This window comes from Panthera pardus, unplaced genomic scaffold, assembly GCF_024362965.1.
Source record: "Panthera pardus isolate Hobbes unplaced genomic scaffold, ASM2436296v1 HiC_scaffold_16, whole genome shotgun sequence".
NCBI classification, from domain to species: domain Eukaryota; kingdom Metazoa; phylum Chordata; class Mammalia; order Carnivora; family Felidae; genus Panthera; species Panthera pardus.
The window spans coordinates 109,291,120-109,309,477 of NW_026526721.1; the positions used below are offsets into that span (position 1 = coordinate 109,291,120).

Consider the following 18,358-nt stretch of genomic DNA (forward strand, 5'->3'; position numbering starts at 1 on the left):
CCAGCTGGAAGTCTCACAAAGGCAGGCATCTTGCCCTTTCAGTTCACTGCCGTATCTCCAGAACATAACCAAGGCCTATAAAGATCTGTTAACCGGATGATCATGACCACTCATCACATACTGACCCCCATTTAGTGGCTTGTCTGTTTCTCTTGGCCATAAACTTCAGGAGGTAAGGCATTGGGTCTTGTTCTAAATAGTTCTTAGAGCACTTATGTGCCAGCTGTGCTACTTTTTTGTATTTGGTGAGTACCATCTAATTTAATCTTTATGACAATACTGAAATTAAATATTACCATTCTTCCCCCCACACCCTCCAGAGGACAAAGCTGGAGTGTTAATAAGCATTTGCTCACAGTGACACAGCTAAGTGATGGAGTCAGAAAATAAGCCAGGTAGGGGTGCCTGGGTGGCTCAGTCAGTTGAGCATCCGACTTCAGCTCAGGTCATGATCTGACAGCTCGTGAGTTCAAGCCCCACGTCAGGCTCTATGCTGACAGCTCGGAGCCTGGAGCCTGCTTTGGCTTCTGTGTCTCTCTCTCAAAAATAAAATAAAAAAAAAAAAAAGAAGAAAGAAAAGAAGGCAGCCTGGGATCTAGAAGGTGATGCTCCCTATCAGGTGCTCTCAAAGTAATGAGGGAAGTCAGGAAGGGTGGAAACTGCGATGTGCTGAAAGACAGACTTAGTTAAGAAAATGAGGCTGAGCCCTAATCAAGCTGATGCATCAGGTAATAATGTGCACAATTTGTGTAGAAACTGATGATACAGCTTGCTTTAAAAAACAAAACAAAAATAGTATAGGACACAAAGGGCCTCCGGGTGGTTTTATAAGGAACAAGTAGTTTTATAAAGCACAGCCTTCTTTAAAATAATCTTAAGCCAACACTTAAATCCTTGATATCATCTCTGTCAGATATAAGATCTATTTTTTACTCGGGCTCAACTGGAAATTTCCAAAGTACAAAGGTAACTGAAAACTAAATAATACTGTACAGATGGAAAAATTGTTCACCAAGAGACATCTAAAATGATCCACGTGCCATTCCCAAACAAGTCAGCCTCCTCCTTGCCTTACCGTGTGTCTTCACACGGCCCTGACTCCTGTCTGCGGCCCTTCAGTTAGACTCCCAGGCACAGCCCGCCTCTGGCACCGAGTGGCCAGTTTCAGTGACAGGCCTGACCCTGCAGACAGTTTCCAGAAATCCAGATGAAACCTTTCACTCGTGTGGCATGCTGCCTGGATGCTAATGGCATCCCTTAGACACGGCGGCCTCTCACAGAGACTCGAGAGGACAGAACAAGACACTCCTTGTTGCCCTCACTGAAAGGAGCCGCTTCTTGACATGGCTTCAATGAAGCCAGTCCCACCCCCTCTTACATGCCGTCAAAACCGCACGACTTTCCCCGGGGCCTCCCAGAGCCCTGCCAAGGAGCTGCTTCCCACTATGAAGCAGAAAGCACTGCCTCCCTAAAGCAGGGAGGAGACTCCCTCAATGTAAGAGGGAATTCTGAGAACAAGAAAAGCCAGGGCACAGACCTACCCATTATTAAACTGAGATATCAAGCCCAGGGCTCACTTGCAGACAGCTATCTTCTCCAGGGACAATATGAAACAATCAACATGAATCCACAGTCCACCCCACACCCCGTTCGCAGACTTTTCCCTTTGCCCAAATAAAGTGAGAGAATAAGTAACGCCACTCATGTGGACCTGGGCACATCAACGTCCAAGACACCCGAACGCTGCTCCCTTAGACCAACATCCACTGAGCGCCTCCTGCCTTTGCATGAGCCCTGTGCTAGGATGGGGTTGCAAAGTGAGTAAAACAGGGTCTCTTGCTCTCCACAGCCTTCAGTGTGAAGGAGCAGAGAGGGAAGCAAACAAACACAAAATCCAGCACAGTATGCAGTGGGCTGTGGCAGAACATTCTGCTTAAAACACATGGCACCCAGGGAGAGAAAGAAGACTGAGAAGAGACGTTCCACATAAATATCTGCAAGTAGAGTCCTTTCCTAAGACCCGTGTTCTTCATGCACAGCATAAAATTAAGCACCTGCAGTTCCCTACTCAGGAGTCAGATGTGGTAGCATCATGGCCTGCCTCTCATACAATTAAGCACAGTAGGCTTAAACTTAATTGCATAAAGGTCTAAGTTACAAAGCTGGATTTCTCATTGAATGCCAGGCATCTGCTAGAAAAGACAGATACGTACTGAGAAAAATGGGAGAGTAGGCTTTGAAACAAAGAGGCAGGGCTGCAGAACAGACAGGGGCTGTTGAACCTTCTCTGTGTCCCTCTTACAGTGGCAGCTGGCCAGATACCTTTTGTGTTTCTTGTCACAGCCTACAAATTTACCTGGGGTTCCTTTTGAAACTCCTACACCCACGGCCTTTGGGGGAAAGTCCTTCAAGCCTTTGTAAAGAGCAGGTTTGTGAGGATGGTTGTTTTTGTTCGTTCCCTCACACACTCAGTTCAACCAGATGAGTTCTGATCCATGAAAGAAAACCCACAGGGTAAAAAAATGTCATGATGAATGCTGTGCATCAAAATCTTACAAAGCTGGACACATGTTCACAACTTACCTAATTCAAAAATCTAACCAAAGCAAAGCAATTCCCTTAGCCCACTAAGAGGGTTCTAAAATTCAGATTTTGTGACATATAATTAAGCCAATTATTTCTTGAATTATGTTTCCTCGATGATATGAGACCCATGTCATCACCTGTGCTCCTGTTGAAGTGGGGCTGGTGATGACGATCACAAAAGATCAAGTGCTTTGAGGGGCACTATGCAGTGTAAGAGATCATTCCTGGATGTGGATTCCAGATTCAACGAGGGGAAAAATACTACAACCTATGATAAATACATTTTTGCACATAAATTACCATCTATTGTGGATTATTTTTTTTTTAGAGGATGAAGTACAAGAGCATGTCAGACATACTATGTACAATTTTATTCCACTTACTTCCTGTTGTTAATTAAATCATTAACAGAAGCAGGAAGGCCGCAGACTCCCTGGCAAACAATGCGCCTTTATGAGGAGGCCCAGGAATTGGTCGCCTGGATGGCTGACAGGACCAGCCACATTCACAAGGCTTCTACTTCTTTCAGTGAGGGAGAAATTTTGAGAAGGATCTTTGTTATGGTTTAAGGTGATTATATCCTACAGCTCAACACAATGGGTAAAGAAAATGTGCGTTTGTCACTGAGCATGTCCTGATGTCTCACGGCTGCATACACGGAGCCCAAATGCCATTCACATTCCACTGTAAACCCAGGAAGCCAAGGACGCCACTTGCTGCAGCCTCTGGTCTGTGCCAGCTGCAGCTGTGTGTGCTTCCTCTTAATGAAGGCAGACAATGGGGGCTCTCCGGCTCCCACATTCCTCTAGAAAGGCCCAGAGGGAGAAGAATGACAGCGGTAAAATATTCGTCCTTTGTCCTTTTATAAAAGATAAGCTTTTGTACTTTTCACAGACTACTGTCTCATTAACAATGTGACTTAAGATTTTGAACGGCAGACAGAGATAACACCATCTACATGGGTTAGATGTACATCCTAAGAAAATTTTAACCACATCCTTTATAGCAATCTTTGAAAAACAAGCGGAACGTAGAGAACACTTGCCTCAGCAGCACAAAAAGGACAGTGAACAAAGACTGACAGGGAAGCGATACTTCCCTACACATGGTTACTATTTATTCTACCTTGCCTTCTAGAAAAGCTAACTAAATTATGGGTCAGTCCCAAAAATATGTATTGGGAACTGGCCACGGACAAAAGAGACAAAAGACAAAGCTGGAGTTCAGTGTAGGGATTAGTAATAAAACCACGCAAAACTGGAGAGAAGGAGAATCATTAGGACACTACAGGGTGTCTCAAAAGAGAAGCGATACACAGGTTGTCCTCGGGAATGTGGAAAGATGCAATGGACTTTTGCACAGGAAGAACTGGCAGATAACAGATTTGTTCAGACCTGGAAGAATCACAAATGACACCAGTCTCCAGATTGGATCAACTCGAAATGGTGCCAATGGTACCACTTTACCACTTACAGAAATGTGTGTTTAGGGAAAGCAGTGGGTAGCTGACTGGCTCAGGTAGGCTGCATTTCTGATGGGAGAGCGAATAAGGATGGTTAGAAATGGAAAGAAAGCTAAGAGAGTACAGATAACAAGTGAAGAAAAAATCTCAAAAAGGGAGTCAGGGTGAATGAGCTGAACAGTCAACAAAATGAAATGACACTGGAGGTAAAGAAAGGAAGACTGTTGAATGGGGCAACTAGGAAGCCACTACTCATCTTTCGATGGAACAGCCTTAACAGGGACGCAGAGGAAGAAGTCATATTGAAGACCCTTAAGGAACAACTTAACATGGTACTAGCTGCTCAAACCTAAAATCCAAAACATCATCAATTTGTCTCTCACAGCCACCCCAACTCATCCAATCCGTAAATTCATCCTATTCTCTGCCTCCGAAATAATCGTGTTTCTATCTCCCCTCTCAGACCACAGCCCAAGCCACTGCCAGGACTCCCCTTTACTGCAACAGGACCCTATTTGCTCTCTTCTGCCCCCATTCCAATCTTCCGGAGAACTTCCTGCCATGACTTAAAAGGCTCTACACGCTTCTCAAAATACGTGTGGTGAAGAACCAGTCCTCACCCCCCCACCTCAACCTCCTATCCCATCCACTGTGAACCAAGTGTTCTTAGAAATACAACAAAAATGAATTAACTGGTAAAATAATCACATGCTTTGATGATGGAGAAATGTCGAAATGCTCTAAGTTCTTAATTCCTTCCCTCATGCACAGGAGGTTATGGTTTGAGGACTGATGGCCCACGGGCCATACTGGAATAGCTCTGCTCTGAAATGATCTGGCCTCTGTTGGCCTCTTGACCACCCACTCTCTCCTTGGTTTATTCTGACCTAGCCATTTTCACGATGTTCAAGCCAAGTTTGACAACATCAAACTCGTTTCTCTAGAAGTTTTCCATTTGTTGTTTCCTTTGCCTAGAACATTCTGGCCCTGCATTTTCCCACAGGCTGACTTCCCCTTGTCACTCAGGGTTCAGTTCAAATGTCACCTCAGAGAAGTCTTCCTGCACCATCTATTCTGTTTTTTATTATAGAATTGAAACAATATGATGCCCTAAATTTACCATCTGAGTTTTCGCAAATGTTTTTCCTTTTTAGTCTATGGACCTAAGAATACAATTCACGTTTTAATAATTTCTCACATTTAATAGCAAGTGGCGGGGCGCCTGGTGGCTCAGTCGGTTAAGCATCTGACTTCGGCTCAGGTCATGATCTCATGGCTCGTGAGTTCAAGCCCCGCGTCGGGCTCTGTGCTGACAGCTCGGACCCTGGAGCCTGCTTCAGATTCTGTGTCTCCCTCTATCTCTGACCTTCCTCCGTTCATGCTCTGTCTTTCTGTGTCTCAAAAATAAATAAACATTAAAAAAAAAATTGAAATAGCAAGTGGCTTCCTGGAGTTTCCCTTCCAGGGAAAAAGGGCCAAATGGCAAGGTAGGGGTGGACCAGTCTGACTGGTGGCATCTCAGTAGGAAGATTCAAATTTGTTACCAGAAAGAACACTAGATTCAGGAGGGTCAGGGTCTAGTCCCAGCTTTGGCAACAACTCACTTCCTGTATGACCTCAGGCAAATCATATCACCTTTGTCTCATTTTACATATGGGAGAAAAAATGAGGGAGGTGGAGTACCAACCAGTAATTAGGGCCACCACATATTTTACTGTCTAAACAAGACACCTTTGAGAGTCAAAGTGGGTGCTATTGTTAGTTGTGCCAGAACAGACACTATACTGATCCTGAAGAAACCAAGATGTATGGTCACTTTACTTCAGCTCAGTTTTATCCTTCTCTAGAAACCCCTATGGGACCCTTCCTCATGTTCTATGGCTGGCTCCATTTGGCACATCCCAGATGCTCAATGTTTACCCCATTTCCTTTTGGGAAGCTTTTCTACATTCTTTATGTAATCAAAGTTATTGATCTGTTCTACAATTTCACCGTTATAATGACTGAACTGTTGTGTCAAACAGCTGCACCCCTCCTGCTGATTTTACATTCTGTATATCCCCACATGATCTCTGTTGACAACAGTTTTTCAAAGAAGGTAAATGTTTAGGTATGAACCACCTCCTTTTTCAAACCAAAGAATAAGTAGACAAAGGATATTAGTAACTAGTATAAAGTACTACAGATATTAAAAGGCCAAAACGGTGGTGAAAACCTGGTTTTCTCAACCAGTTTGCTAATAGGCCACCTTAATCACACATAACATACAAGAGAAGAAACTTCAAAAACATATAGTCACCTATAAATTTTGCAAATCTTAGAAGCAAAGAAAATATTCTACGTAGACCAAAACTGATTGCTCAAAACCATTTCGGCCCAGGGCTGACCTGCACTTTTTCCAACATGGCATATAATAATTTGCTAGACTTTTAAACAGTGAATTGTTTTCTGGGGTTTTTTTTTTTTTTTTTTTTAAGGAAAGTACGTCCTGGCTGTAACATTTTCTTTCAATACAAATGCTATTTTATGCCTTGTATGCTTAAAGATGTTTGTTTATTTACTTTTCAACTGATACCTAAGTTGGTGGTGGAGGGGAGGAGAGTGAGGGAGTCACTCCTGTACCCAAGGAGACCTCTGCCTCTCTGGAATGTTCTACACATAGGAGTCAGACCCATGGCTCATATCATTTATGGGTGACAAAACTCAATATTCTGGAGAACATTTCTGATTGAGGAAATGAATATACCATTCAGTCCATGGCAACATCAAAAGGCAAGAAGGTAAACAAATGCTACAGAATGTCCCAGAAAAGGATCTAGCCTTGGTATAAAAAGAACTGGACGTGTCGGTTTACTTCCTACTTTGCTGGAATAATCTCAGAAACAAGTGGTGGAGGTTACATAAATTATGAAAGAGACAGTCAGGAAAAGCTCTGCTGATACGTTGGCAAGACCTGAATATAGAACAAACAATCCGAAAAAAGAAAAAGAAAGAGAACAAACAATCCTTATAAACACAGAGGAAAGGAAAACACAAAGCAAAACCAGCAACACTTTCACCATTACTAACTAAAACTGACAACTGAAAATCTGTTTGAGAATTCTCTAAAATCTCTGGATAAGCACTCATCTCCAAAGCCTTTAAAGACTTTTCACCCTTAAAATCATATAAGATCCAAAGCTTAGACATACTAAATTCTCTTTTAAAGAGAGGCTTCCCCAGAGGAAGGCTGGGTCTGTCTTCACTGGACAAGAGGTTTAATCACTTCCAGAGTTGAAGAAATGCCTTCCTGAGCCCTGGTCTTACGTGTGTCTCATGCTGGTCATCTGCACAGACCAGCAGTAGCACCCACCCAGAGGAGCAAATACAGGAACATGCCTGGAATGCTGCAGGCTCCTTCGGCAATTTCATGGAAGAGCTCCGGGACCTTAAGAAAAGGCATTTCTTTGTTTCATAAACAAACATAGGATGAAGCTCCTTTTCTTACTCCCTCTGCTAACTCTCAAGTTCATTTGGAATACTCTATTTTGGCAAATTTTCAAATCTCAAATGGAGTTTACATCAACCTATCCCTCTTGGTTTTCTTTAGCCTTTGAAAAGTTACTTCTAGTGCCAAAAAGATATGAAATGATCATTGAAAACGTTTTATATGGATGCTTTATAATTGTAACCTTTTTCTGATGTCTCTCTTTAATGACCCAGAAACACTGTTAAAATACTCTCAAGAGGTAGGGACACCTCTCTGGGTTTACTTTCATTAAGATTTTGCTACAGTCTCGGGGTTGTTATCCACCAGCTGCTGATCCATTTTAATTACACCACCTGGGAACCTTGGCAGATTTGGGTGGGAGGTATGCGTAGGATGATCCCTGAGGATAAAGAGTGAGAGAACTTCCCCTTTCCTCTACTGTTCCACCCAACATAATACCGGCCTGTGATGACTGTTTCAAGAGGAGGTCTCCAGCTTCCAAACAAATAAACCGGTCAACTGTCTCTAAATGGACCAAACCACGGGGGTAGACTTGAAAATTAAGCTCGCTTGCCTTCATCCATCCAGTGTGAGGACAGACTGCACCATGACCACTAGTACGCCAGCAGACACACACAGCGGGATTCTCTATTTAGCCTCGGCATCAACTCTGATAGGAAAGTGGATTCATTCATGTTTCCCCAAACCGAGTATCTCTTTTGATAGAAATCATCAGGCCTTTTGCTGTCTAGCTGAAGGTGGGTGACTGCAAAATGGCCTTAACTCCTTTATCTGGGACAACTTACAGCCTACATGGAAACTACCAGGTGTCAACTACCCATGGCTCATGGGTCATATCTTTATCAATGATTAAAATAAAGTGATTTTTACACCACTTTCTAAATATAAAAGCACACCACCTAAAGCACAATGCATCCATCAGGATTCATGAAGATGAAAATAATAACACCCATCTCTCGAGATGTTGAGAGGATCACAAGGAAAAGATGAGATTCTCCATGAAGCACCTAGACCCAGTGTGTGGGGCATAATAGGTACTCAGCAAAAAAATACATAGTAGCTACTGTTCACCAGTTTTTTAGAGAGTCTCAGACCAAGGGTAATTAATTAGGGAAGAATGACACCAGATAATTCTGAAACCATCCCTGTCCATACTTACTGTGTCTCAGCCCCTAGCAGCATTTCCACTTTCTCACTCGCATGGTTACTCAGGACTGTCAGAGTAAAGAGGTGGCTGGCAGAGCTCTGTCTTGAATAAAGCATTGTAGAACTGTTCTTCCCTGGAGAAGAATTAAGCTCTTCATTGTCACAAGATTCCACCAATAGCTGATCTCTTAAGGAATAATCATTGACGTTGTAACTTTCTTCACTAGAAGGAAAAGGGAAAAGAACATGTCAACAATTCAATGCATAAGACTGTGACACTGTCCATTTTCAAGTCACATTCAGGGAGAAGGTGATGGGGAGGAAGGAAGGATAGGAGGAGAATGATTTATTTAAAACTTTTTTTAATGATTATTTTTGAGACAGAGACAGAGCACGTGTGAGGGAGGGGCAGAGAGAGAGGGAAACACAGAATCTGAAGCAGGCTCCAGGCTCTGAGCTCTCAGCACAGAGCCCGATGCGGCGCTTGAACTCACGAACCATGAGATTATGATGTGAGCCGAAGTCAGATGCTTAACCGACTGAGCCACCCAGGCATCCTGAAAATGATTTATTTTAAAATATGAACTAGAGGGGCGCTTGGGTGGCTCAGTTGGTTAGGCAACCGACTTTGGCTCAGGTCATGATCTCAGTTTGTGAGTTCGAGCCCCACGTCAGGCTCTGTGCTGACAGCTCAGAGCCTGGAGCCTGCTTCAGATTCTGTGTCTCCCCCTCTCTCTAGCCCTCCCCTGCTCATGCTCTATGTCTGTCTCTCAATAATAAATAAACGTGAAAAAATTTTTTTAAATGAACTAGAATCTGAATTATATATAACTGATTATGAATCAATATAATCCTCCTGAATTAAGCCTGTTAATTACTATTTTTCTGCAATGTGTAAATTGTATCTCAGGTTTGAAAGCAATATTAAAAATAATGCTGGGGAAGGGGCACCTGGGTGGCTCAGTCGGTTAAGCATCCAACTTCAGCTCAGGTCGTGATCTTGTGGTATGTGAGTTTGAGCCCTGCATCGGGCTCTGTGCTGACAGCTCAGAGCCTGGAGCCTGCTTCGGATTCTGTGTCTCCCTCTCTATCTGCGCCTACCCAGCTTGTGCTCTCTCTTTCAAAAAAATAAACATTAAAAAAAAGGTTTTTTTTTAAATAATGCTAGGGGCACCTGGGTGGCTCAGTGAGTTGAGTGTTGGACATGGGCTCAGGTCATGATCTTGCAGTTTCTGAGTTCGAGCCCATTTCAGGCTTCCTACTGTTGGCCTGTCAGTGCGGAGCCCGCTTCAGATCCTCTGTCCCCCTCTCTCTGCCCCTCCGTGACTTGTGCACTCCAAAAAATAAATATTTAAAAACAAAACAAATAATGCTAAACTCTAGCTTTCATTTTATGTTACCCTGGAACTTGATAATGTATTACAAGTGAGACACACATGCATAGTGGTAATGCTCAAACAGGCACACTTCCCTAGTCTTCCCTCTGTCCGCAGAATAAAGAGGGAGCCCCAAACCTACCCATGCTCTGGATAACAACAGCTCAGTCCCAGCCTCCAAACCACCAGGCACAGGAGGGAAGAAGAGCCTTGGAGATCTGCCTAAGCCATCCTTCTAACACACACAGCCTCACCACCTGCTTCAGAAACCACCAGGACTGATTTCTCTATCCCTGCTTATGCCCATGATCCCAGTATTCTCCATTCCCCTGGAATCTCATCCCCAAAGCACTGTGAACACACCTAATCTGGCTCTATCTCCCTGAGCTCCTCAGCTTGTTCCTGAACCCCTTCTGTGTCCTCCAGAAATGGACCTCATATAGGGAATCCAGCAAAATCTTATAAATCCTCAGCTCTGCCTTGAACCCTCCCTTTACCTTCTTGCCTTAACAGAAGCTTGGCTCTCCCTAGAAAACATGGCCTCCCCATAAGGCTTTCTATCAGCTGGTTTCTCATGCTGCTGCTAGACAGTGATCACTTCTTCCTCCCAAAAAGTCCTTAGCTTTGAAGTTCATGCTGTCTGGCTCTATCTCATAATCAAAGTCAAGGAAAGACTCCCAGTTGAGTTATCTACCCTTATGAGTTTAGTTGCTGGCTCATGGTCCCCCTACAACACTATTTTCTTGAATTTCCACACAGGGGAGACTTCCATTACCCCGGCTTGTCAGTTCCTTGACTTCCCCTTCCCCAACCATCTTACCTTCTGTCCTTCAGCTACCCCACCATCGTCATACCCTAGACCTTGTCATTGAAATCAACTGCAATGTCTCTGTAATCCCAATGTCAAACACCCTCTCCAACCATCTGTCTCTCCTACTCCCCTCTTCTTCTAATCCTCAACTCCAATGATTCTCTTTTTTAAATTGTTTTTAACGAGTATTTATTTTTTAGAGAGAGAGATTCAAAGCATGAGAGGGGGAGAGGCAGAGAGAGAGGGAGACACAGAAACCGAAGGAGGCTCCAGGCTCTGAGCTGTCAGCACAAAGCCCAACACGGGGGCTCAAACTCATGAACCATGAGATCATGACCTGAGCCTAAATTGGACACTCAACCGACTGAGCCACCCAGGCGCCCCTCAACCCCAATGATTCTTTAGCCCACTGACTCTACCACCTTTCCCCTGTCCTTGAACCCTTTATGCTTACTAGATTACCCAGCTTGGATTTCTAGGGATGTAGTTTTAATCACCACGTGTATACATGCTCATCTCTTTGGCAAATCCCAACCCTGGTTAGATACAGCTCTCCCTCTACTCCACATCTGTGCCCTTGCAGCTGAACATGGGAAAGCTCAACAAATAACTGCTAAATAAATGGATGACTATGCAATATATTCTAATATATTCTAGGAACAATATTGAATATTCACCTTATTTAATAATAAATGCAAATGTGTGAACTCAGGGGAGCTATGAGAAAATGAAACTCCTCATGCCCAACTACACTAGGCGTTTCAGGATAGGCCGCTTTGCTCAAGATTTCTTAGAATTTCTTTCATTCAGTGGCGGACGTCTACCAGTCAACCACTCCCTTGTAACTCTCCTTAGGAAAATTTATAAAATCTTTTCTAAAATTTAGTTTGGTATTCTCTCTTCAAAAGACAGCACACAGTTATTATCTATAAAAGCAAAATACTGCCTTCTGATCAAGTCTACTTGTTGCTACGGTAATAATCTGTATTAACTGGAAGTTCACATAGCAGGATCATTTCCAAAGCTTTCCTGAGACTGCCTGCAGACCAACACAGCCAGAGCCAGCACATATAAAATATTTCTCATATCAGAATAAGGTTTATCAAAGTTCACATGATTTTCATCAAAGGAGAAAGCAGAATAATACACTTTACAAACAAGTAAGGTTGTATTTTCAAAAGACCATGTTTACAAGAAACAAAGCAATTTTTGGCAGAGCAGGGAATGCTTATAAGGTTGTCTAGAGATCTTAAACATGAATTTAACAGCTCAGAACCCAGGATAAAAACCAAACCGAAAAAGAACAAAAGCAGAGCCTCAACAACATCAAAAACAAGAGAAAGAACAAGAAGAACGAGGGCCTCCTTGTTGCCATCCTCTCTCTGTAGCTCTAGTTACTCTTTTGGTCCAACTCACAAGTTAAACAAGATGACCTGTTAGCCAAAGACACCCATTTCCAGTTAAAAGGAATTCTGTTTTCTCAGAGAAATCCAAGCATCCTAATGTTGCGTATATGCGTGTTCAGGTAGTGCCCTAACCAATGACACTGCATAGGTATTCTTCATCTTTCCAAAGAAATAAAAGGCAAAGAAATGTATGTGCCATAAGCCCATCATTCAAGAGGACTCAAGTTCCAAAAAGTTGTCGGCAGTAAAGTGGTTCCACCTATTTAAGACCAAGAGGTCACAGGAAAGCCATGTAAACTCTTATGAGTTAACTAGTTAAGTCTTTCTTTTCCTCTTAATTTTCTGAGTTCCTATTTTCCCCAGTGTTTGTGTCAGTATCCGCTAATGTGTTGCAATGATGCTCTGAATCTTTGTCTTTTGGAGGCAATTAAAGCCAGAAAAAGTAGAAAAATTAAGAGTTTTTTAATTGTTCTCTGGAGCAATGACAATTACAATGCCATGAAGAGTTGGGGTGACTATGTGACCTAGTTTCTGCCTGTTATCCTCTCAAATGTCCAGTTTGGAAGATAAATTGTGGCCACTTTATTTTATAGCTATGTGGCTTCACCTCGAGGTATCCATTTCTATACATCTGCACATTTGTGTCACAGAATAGGCCTGAACAGGGAACTTTTCCCACTCTTTGAATTTCTTGAATCCAAAAGAGGACACAGGAAACACATTTGCTCTTTGTTGTTGTTAACTGATCCAATAGCAAGCATCCAATATGACTTCACCTAGACCTGTAAACTTCATTACACAATGTTTACAACTTCTTCACTACTCTTAATATGTTTATATTTTAAAAACCTTGGTTTCATTGAACAGTAAATCAATTATTTATTCTCACCCTCTGTTATTCAAACCAACTGAAACAAAAACTAAAAAGCCATTCCCTCTTGCTAACACATCTGTGTTCTCTCTCACACACACACACACTCACACACTCAATCTCATAAAGGTTCAAAACAATCCTACTTTCTCCTCTGAATCTGCTAACTATTGGATAAAACTCATTCTCCTAATGTCAGTCGGCACCTCTCTCTCATGCTAATACAAAAGGAAAAATCTGTGTTAAGATACGTGCCTAAGCAGAAGGAAGAGGGGAGAATCCATAGCCAGATGCAGCTATTTACAAACCTACTTCCCTCCTCTGCTTACTCACCCATGTCCAGTAAGTATAACAGAGGCTAAGCTGGGGTGGGTAAGAAACCCCTTTCCTGAGGGAAGTTGATGCTAATCAGACTTCCCCATGTTTGTCTCTATCATTTAACAAACATATGGTTTACATAGTCTCTGAAACAATTTGGATCATGTAATTAGGAAGTTAAATTGCACAGAAAAAGGCAAATGGAAAAACCACCTTTCCTTGCATGGAGAAGTTTATATGTAGACTTCCTTTGATTGTCTTATGTGTGCTCCAAGTTTGCCAGCTGCTCATCAAGGCTGTCTGCTTTGTGCAAGCAGGACCCCTATCAGGTGCAGCAATCACATCTATAGAAGTCCGTTGCTCTGCCATGTAAACAGTGACGGATCTCTCTGTTGAAATCTACTTAAAGTCCTAGTAACCTCTGCTGAGATTCCATTCTTTCCTTTTTTTTTTTTTTTTGTTTCTTTTTTTTCTCTTCCCTTCCCTTCCTTTTTCTTCCCTTCCTTTTCTCTCACCAGATAGAGAGCTATCAGTAGAGAACAGGATCTGGTGGTAAATACATACCTCAATTATTCTTCCCTCAGGAAGGCATTCTTTTGTTAAGCAGTTCAAATAGTGTTTAGTCCTACCATATGCAACCTAACGAAGTGGGTTAAAAGATGACATACCTTATTGTGAATAGTGGCTTTCTTAAAAAGATTATTATGGATCACTTTTAACTTTCTGCCCCATCAATTTCTAGAAAGGCTGGGATTTTTCATACTAGGCCTCTATTTATTACTTTTAAATCAGGATATTTCACAACTGCATACATCAGGCACTTTTTTTTTTTTTTTTTATTGTTTATCTATTTTTGAGGCAGAGAGAGACAGAGCACCAGCAGGGAAGGGGCAGAGAGAGAGACCACACACACAGAATCCAAAACAGGCTCTAGGCTCTGAGCTGTCAGCACAGAGCCCAATGAGGGGCTTGAACTCACGAATCCGTAAGACCAAGACCTGAGCTGAAGTCGACGCTTAACCGACTGAGCCACCCAGGCGCCCCAACAGGCACACATTTTTAAAATACCAAAGCCACATATATACATATGCATTAGTGAGTGTAGCAGGACAGATACCAAGCTCAGCACAGGAGTTACTCTGGGGAGGAAGAGGAAGATGGGATGATGGTGGAGATACTATGGATGTACCCACAGTATGACATCAGGGCTTTTTTGTTTAAAAAGGAATGATCTGACAGTAATATGGCAAAAAGTTAATGTCTATTATATCTGGATGATAGGTATGTTAGTGTTTGATAAGAAAAACAAAGAATAATAAATGCATCGTGTCTGTGAATGTTTAAGGGTACCGTTGAAGTGACTATTGCACAATGGAATTTTTCTGGACCTCCAGAAAAAGGATTATTTGCAGATGACATCATTGCCTGAAAAGATACTACAAAGTAAGAGTGAATTCAATAAAGTAGTTGCGTTGAGACAAAAAAAACAAAAAACAAAACAAAACAAAAAGCTTTTCTATATATGACTGACACATGGTTAGAAAATGTAATCAAGTAAGTCATCTTATTTATAAGAGCCACAAAACCCATAAAATATTTAGGATTAAACCTAACAGGTTTCTGCTATATGAAAACAGTTTCTGCTATACTTCAGAAGAAAGCCTGAATGGATACAGAAGTTTGATATTATAGAGGTTCCAATTCTTTCTAAATTAAAATAGAACTTTATCATATCACAACAAAGTACAAACAGGGTTTTTTGGGATGTGGTGAAGAACGGGAACAGTCAAGCTGATCGTAAAACGTACAAAAAATAAACACGTAAATACAGTCAGAAAGATTATGGAAAAGAATGAGAGCCATCCAGTCTTATGACATATTAAAAGCATATTGTAAAACTACAGTAATTCGAAGACTGGGCCTGGGGATGAATTGACAGATGGGTTAGTGAAACAGAGGAGTGGGTTCATGAACTGATCCAAACACATCTGGGAATTTAGGACACGGTAGAGGTGACATTTCAAATCTGTAGGAAATTGACAGGTTAGTCAACAAATAATATTGGAACATCTGAAGAAACATCTGGAAAAAAAAAATTTGGATCCCAATCTCATTCAGTAACCAGGATCATCTCCTTGGACCCAAGCTCTGGGTCCATTAAGAGTCATGAGGAAGAGGTGGTGACAGAACAGGTCTTTCTCCTAGGCACAGACCCATCTGGACTTGCCTTGTGATTGGAGGTGGGGAGTACTCTTAAACATGCAAATACCTTAGAGAGAGTTCTCAACTTAACCTTTATTAGCAAACCTTTTACTTTAAGTACATAATAAGGATGACCAGGAATGGGAAATGGGCTAGTTGACCAAGATGGAGCCATACATATGAAAGGAAAGATGTGATGGGGGAAGTGAGGGGAAGGGTTGATTGTGAAGGCCAGCTTTCCCACAACCCACTGCTCCTCAGCCCTAGGAGTTGTCTCATATTTTACCATGCCATTGGTATGGGACTTTCTTTTATAGCCAAAATCTGACAGATGGAAACCCAACTAGCACCTCCAATTCTTCTTTTCATAAAAGAGTTAAAAGAATTGATGCAATCAATGAATTATCCAAAACAATATGATTTTTCGCATACATCAAGATAGTGATGTTTATTTTTTACCTATGCAGTAAGTAGCTCCAGAGACTTCGTTTAAAACATGCACACAGTTGCCCTGTCCTGAAAAACCTTCATTTGAATCTGCTGGTGCAAGACAGACGTCTCCTGAGCTACTCACTGCCTGCATTTTTGGTTTCTCAGACCCTGTGCCTACGTGCCAGTGAAAACTGCTCCCCAAGGCCAGCATGGCCCAGCATCCCACCAAACCCAATGACTTGAATTTCACAACTATTCTCGACATCTACAAAATTTGATGATGTGGAGTACTGTGACATCTTGAAACTCTACCTTCCTCTTCTCATGCCTGTGTAACATTTCTAAGTCATCCTCCTTTTGGGTCATTCTCCAAGATCCTCTCCTAGACCCCTGCTGTTCTCTCAGGATTTATAATGGCTCTGCCATTCTCCCCGCCTGTTGATTCACACGACTGGATGAGGTTTGATAAAATCAGAGTTTCTTCCTATTTTCCTTTAAGACATGCATATGAATTCCTCTGGTGCAAATTTCCATTAATTTCTCTTCTCCTTCCGAAAACATGATTTCTAAATCCCCATATCTGATGTTGTGCTTAACTAGAATAAAAATACCCTAGTTAACATTTCTGGAATGGAGACTATTGGTCTATACTGAAATTTATTTTGAGTTAAGAGACTGAAACATTATGTCACATGACTGACATTGATTTTACTAAACTTTAAAGCTTAGTTTTAGAATAATACAAACAAGTATTTAGTGAAATAATGTGCAATTTTAAAGTAATGAAGTGTAGTACAACAGGTAAGAGTAGAGACTTGATTTAGAATGCCTGGTGAGAATCCCAATTCTATCACTTACTCACTTCATGATCTTGAGCACATTACTGATCCCCTTGGTGTTTTAGCTTTCTCATCTGTAAAATGGGGATAATAATACCAATCTCCTTGGATTGTTGTGAGAACTAAGTGATACAGTAATATATTTATTACTTGTAAATATAAGTCATATATTATTTTGTTGGAAGTAAAGTTCTTACAGTCATGCCTGACTCACAAGCAGTAAATGTTAGCTATTATTTTTAATTTTCCTGACAGATCATGCATTTCAATTGCTTGACATTTTGTTCAAGGCTTGATAATTGCATGCACTTTGCAAATGGGCAAGTGAACAGAGCACAACTTGAACTAAATACGTATCTCAAGAAATTCATAATGTGGCAAGTACTCCAGCAAAACAAGGCATGGTATTTATCCAGAAACCGAGTTCAGTCTTACTTGTTCAGTCCTTCAAAATAATTCTGAAGACTAACAAACATGCCATATGCTTGCTATTTCATTGTCAAGAATATAACAAATAGTTGTAAGGACCACACTTGTTGGTAAGATAAGGATCTGCTGTGATTCATGGTCACCAAAAAACATGACTAGTGACGCATCACAGGACTAGAAAGGCCTCATTCCTCTCAACACCGATCTCCAGATTCCACAGCCCAGGACCCTGTGCCCATGGGATGCCCTGAACCCATGGTCCTTAAAAAAAGGAGATGGGCAAGTCCAAGAGGCTGTTACCACCTTCCTGAAGCTTTCTCTCTGGCATAACTAAACTAAGCAAGCTCTAAAGAGCAAGTAGGCAGCCTCTTAAATTGGCAACAGGATTACTACAAATTACTAAGTAATCTTCATATTCAGGTTTACTTCCACTGGCTTCCTTGAACGAAAGGAAAAAAAATACACCGAATTCACTTTTTTCAGCCACAAACTTATACTGTCTCCTAATCAGTTGTGAGGGATATTGCAAGACAATTGATATTAGAGAAGTGTACACATGAATAACATCAACTTATAAAGGAATAAACGTAGATCAATGGTTATCCTTGCCATCTGACATGAACAGGGAGGGAGAGGCACTGAGTTAAACACGTGTATTTCTAAAATCATGTATTGGGGGCCATAAATCATGTCTGACTCCACAGTGTACCACAACCTTCAGATGTATAGCAATGGCTAACGGTCTCAAACAATTTTTTAAAACTGTAAAATAATCTAGAAGAAGGGCAATAACTTAATTTGTGCCAAGATCCTTAGAGAAAAATACAATGACTAGGAATAATGATACTCAGCATGTATCAGTCACTTAGCAGAGACTATTTGCTGTCTTTATGTGCATTATCTTATTTAATTCTCACAGAAATTCCATGAAGATGATGAACCGTTAGACCCATTTTACAGATGATAATACTGAGGCTCTAAAAGATTAAC

The 18,358-nt window shown here is 41.6% G+C and overlaps 1 protein-coding gene across 3 annotated transcripts in view; it reads right to left on the reverse strand.

The window, feature by feature from the left end:
• The window catches only part of ARHGEF26 (Rho guanine nucleotide exchange factor 26), a 127,622-nt gene that overhangs the window by 6,177 nt on the left and 103,087 nt on the right, over positions 1-18,358 (reverse strand). For all 3 annotated transcript variants that reach the window (XM_019439998.2, XM_053903697.1, XM_019439989.2), the window contains one exon: positions 8,698-8,907. In XM_019439998.2, coding sequence (XP_019295543.1) covers positions 8,698-8,907 — 210 coding nt within the window. The remainder of the gene's footprint in view (positions 1-8,697; positions 8,908-18,358) is intronic.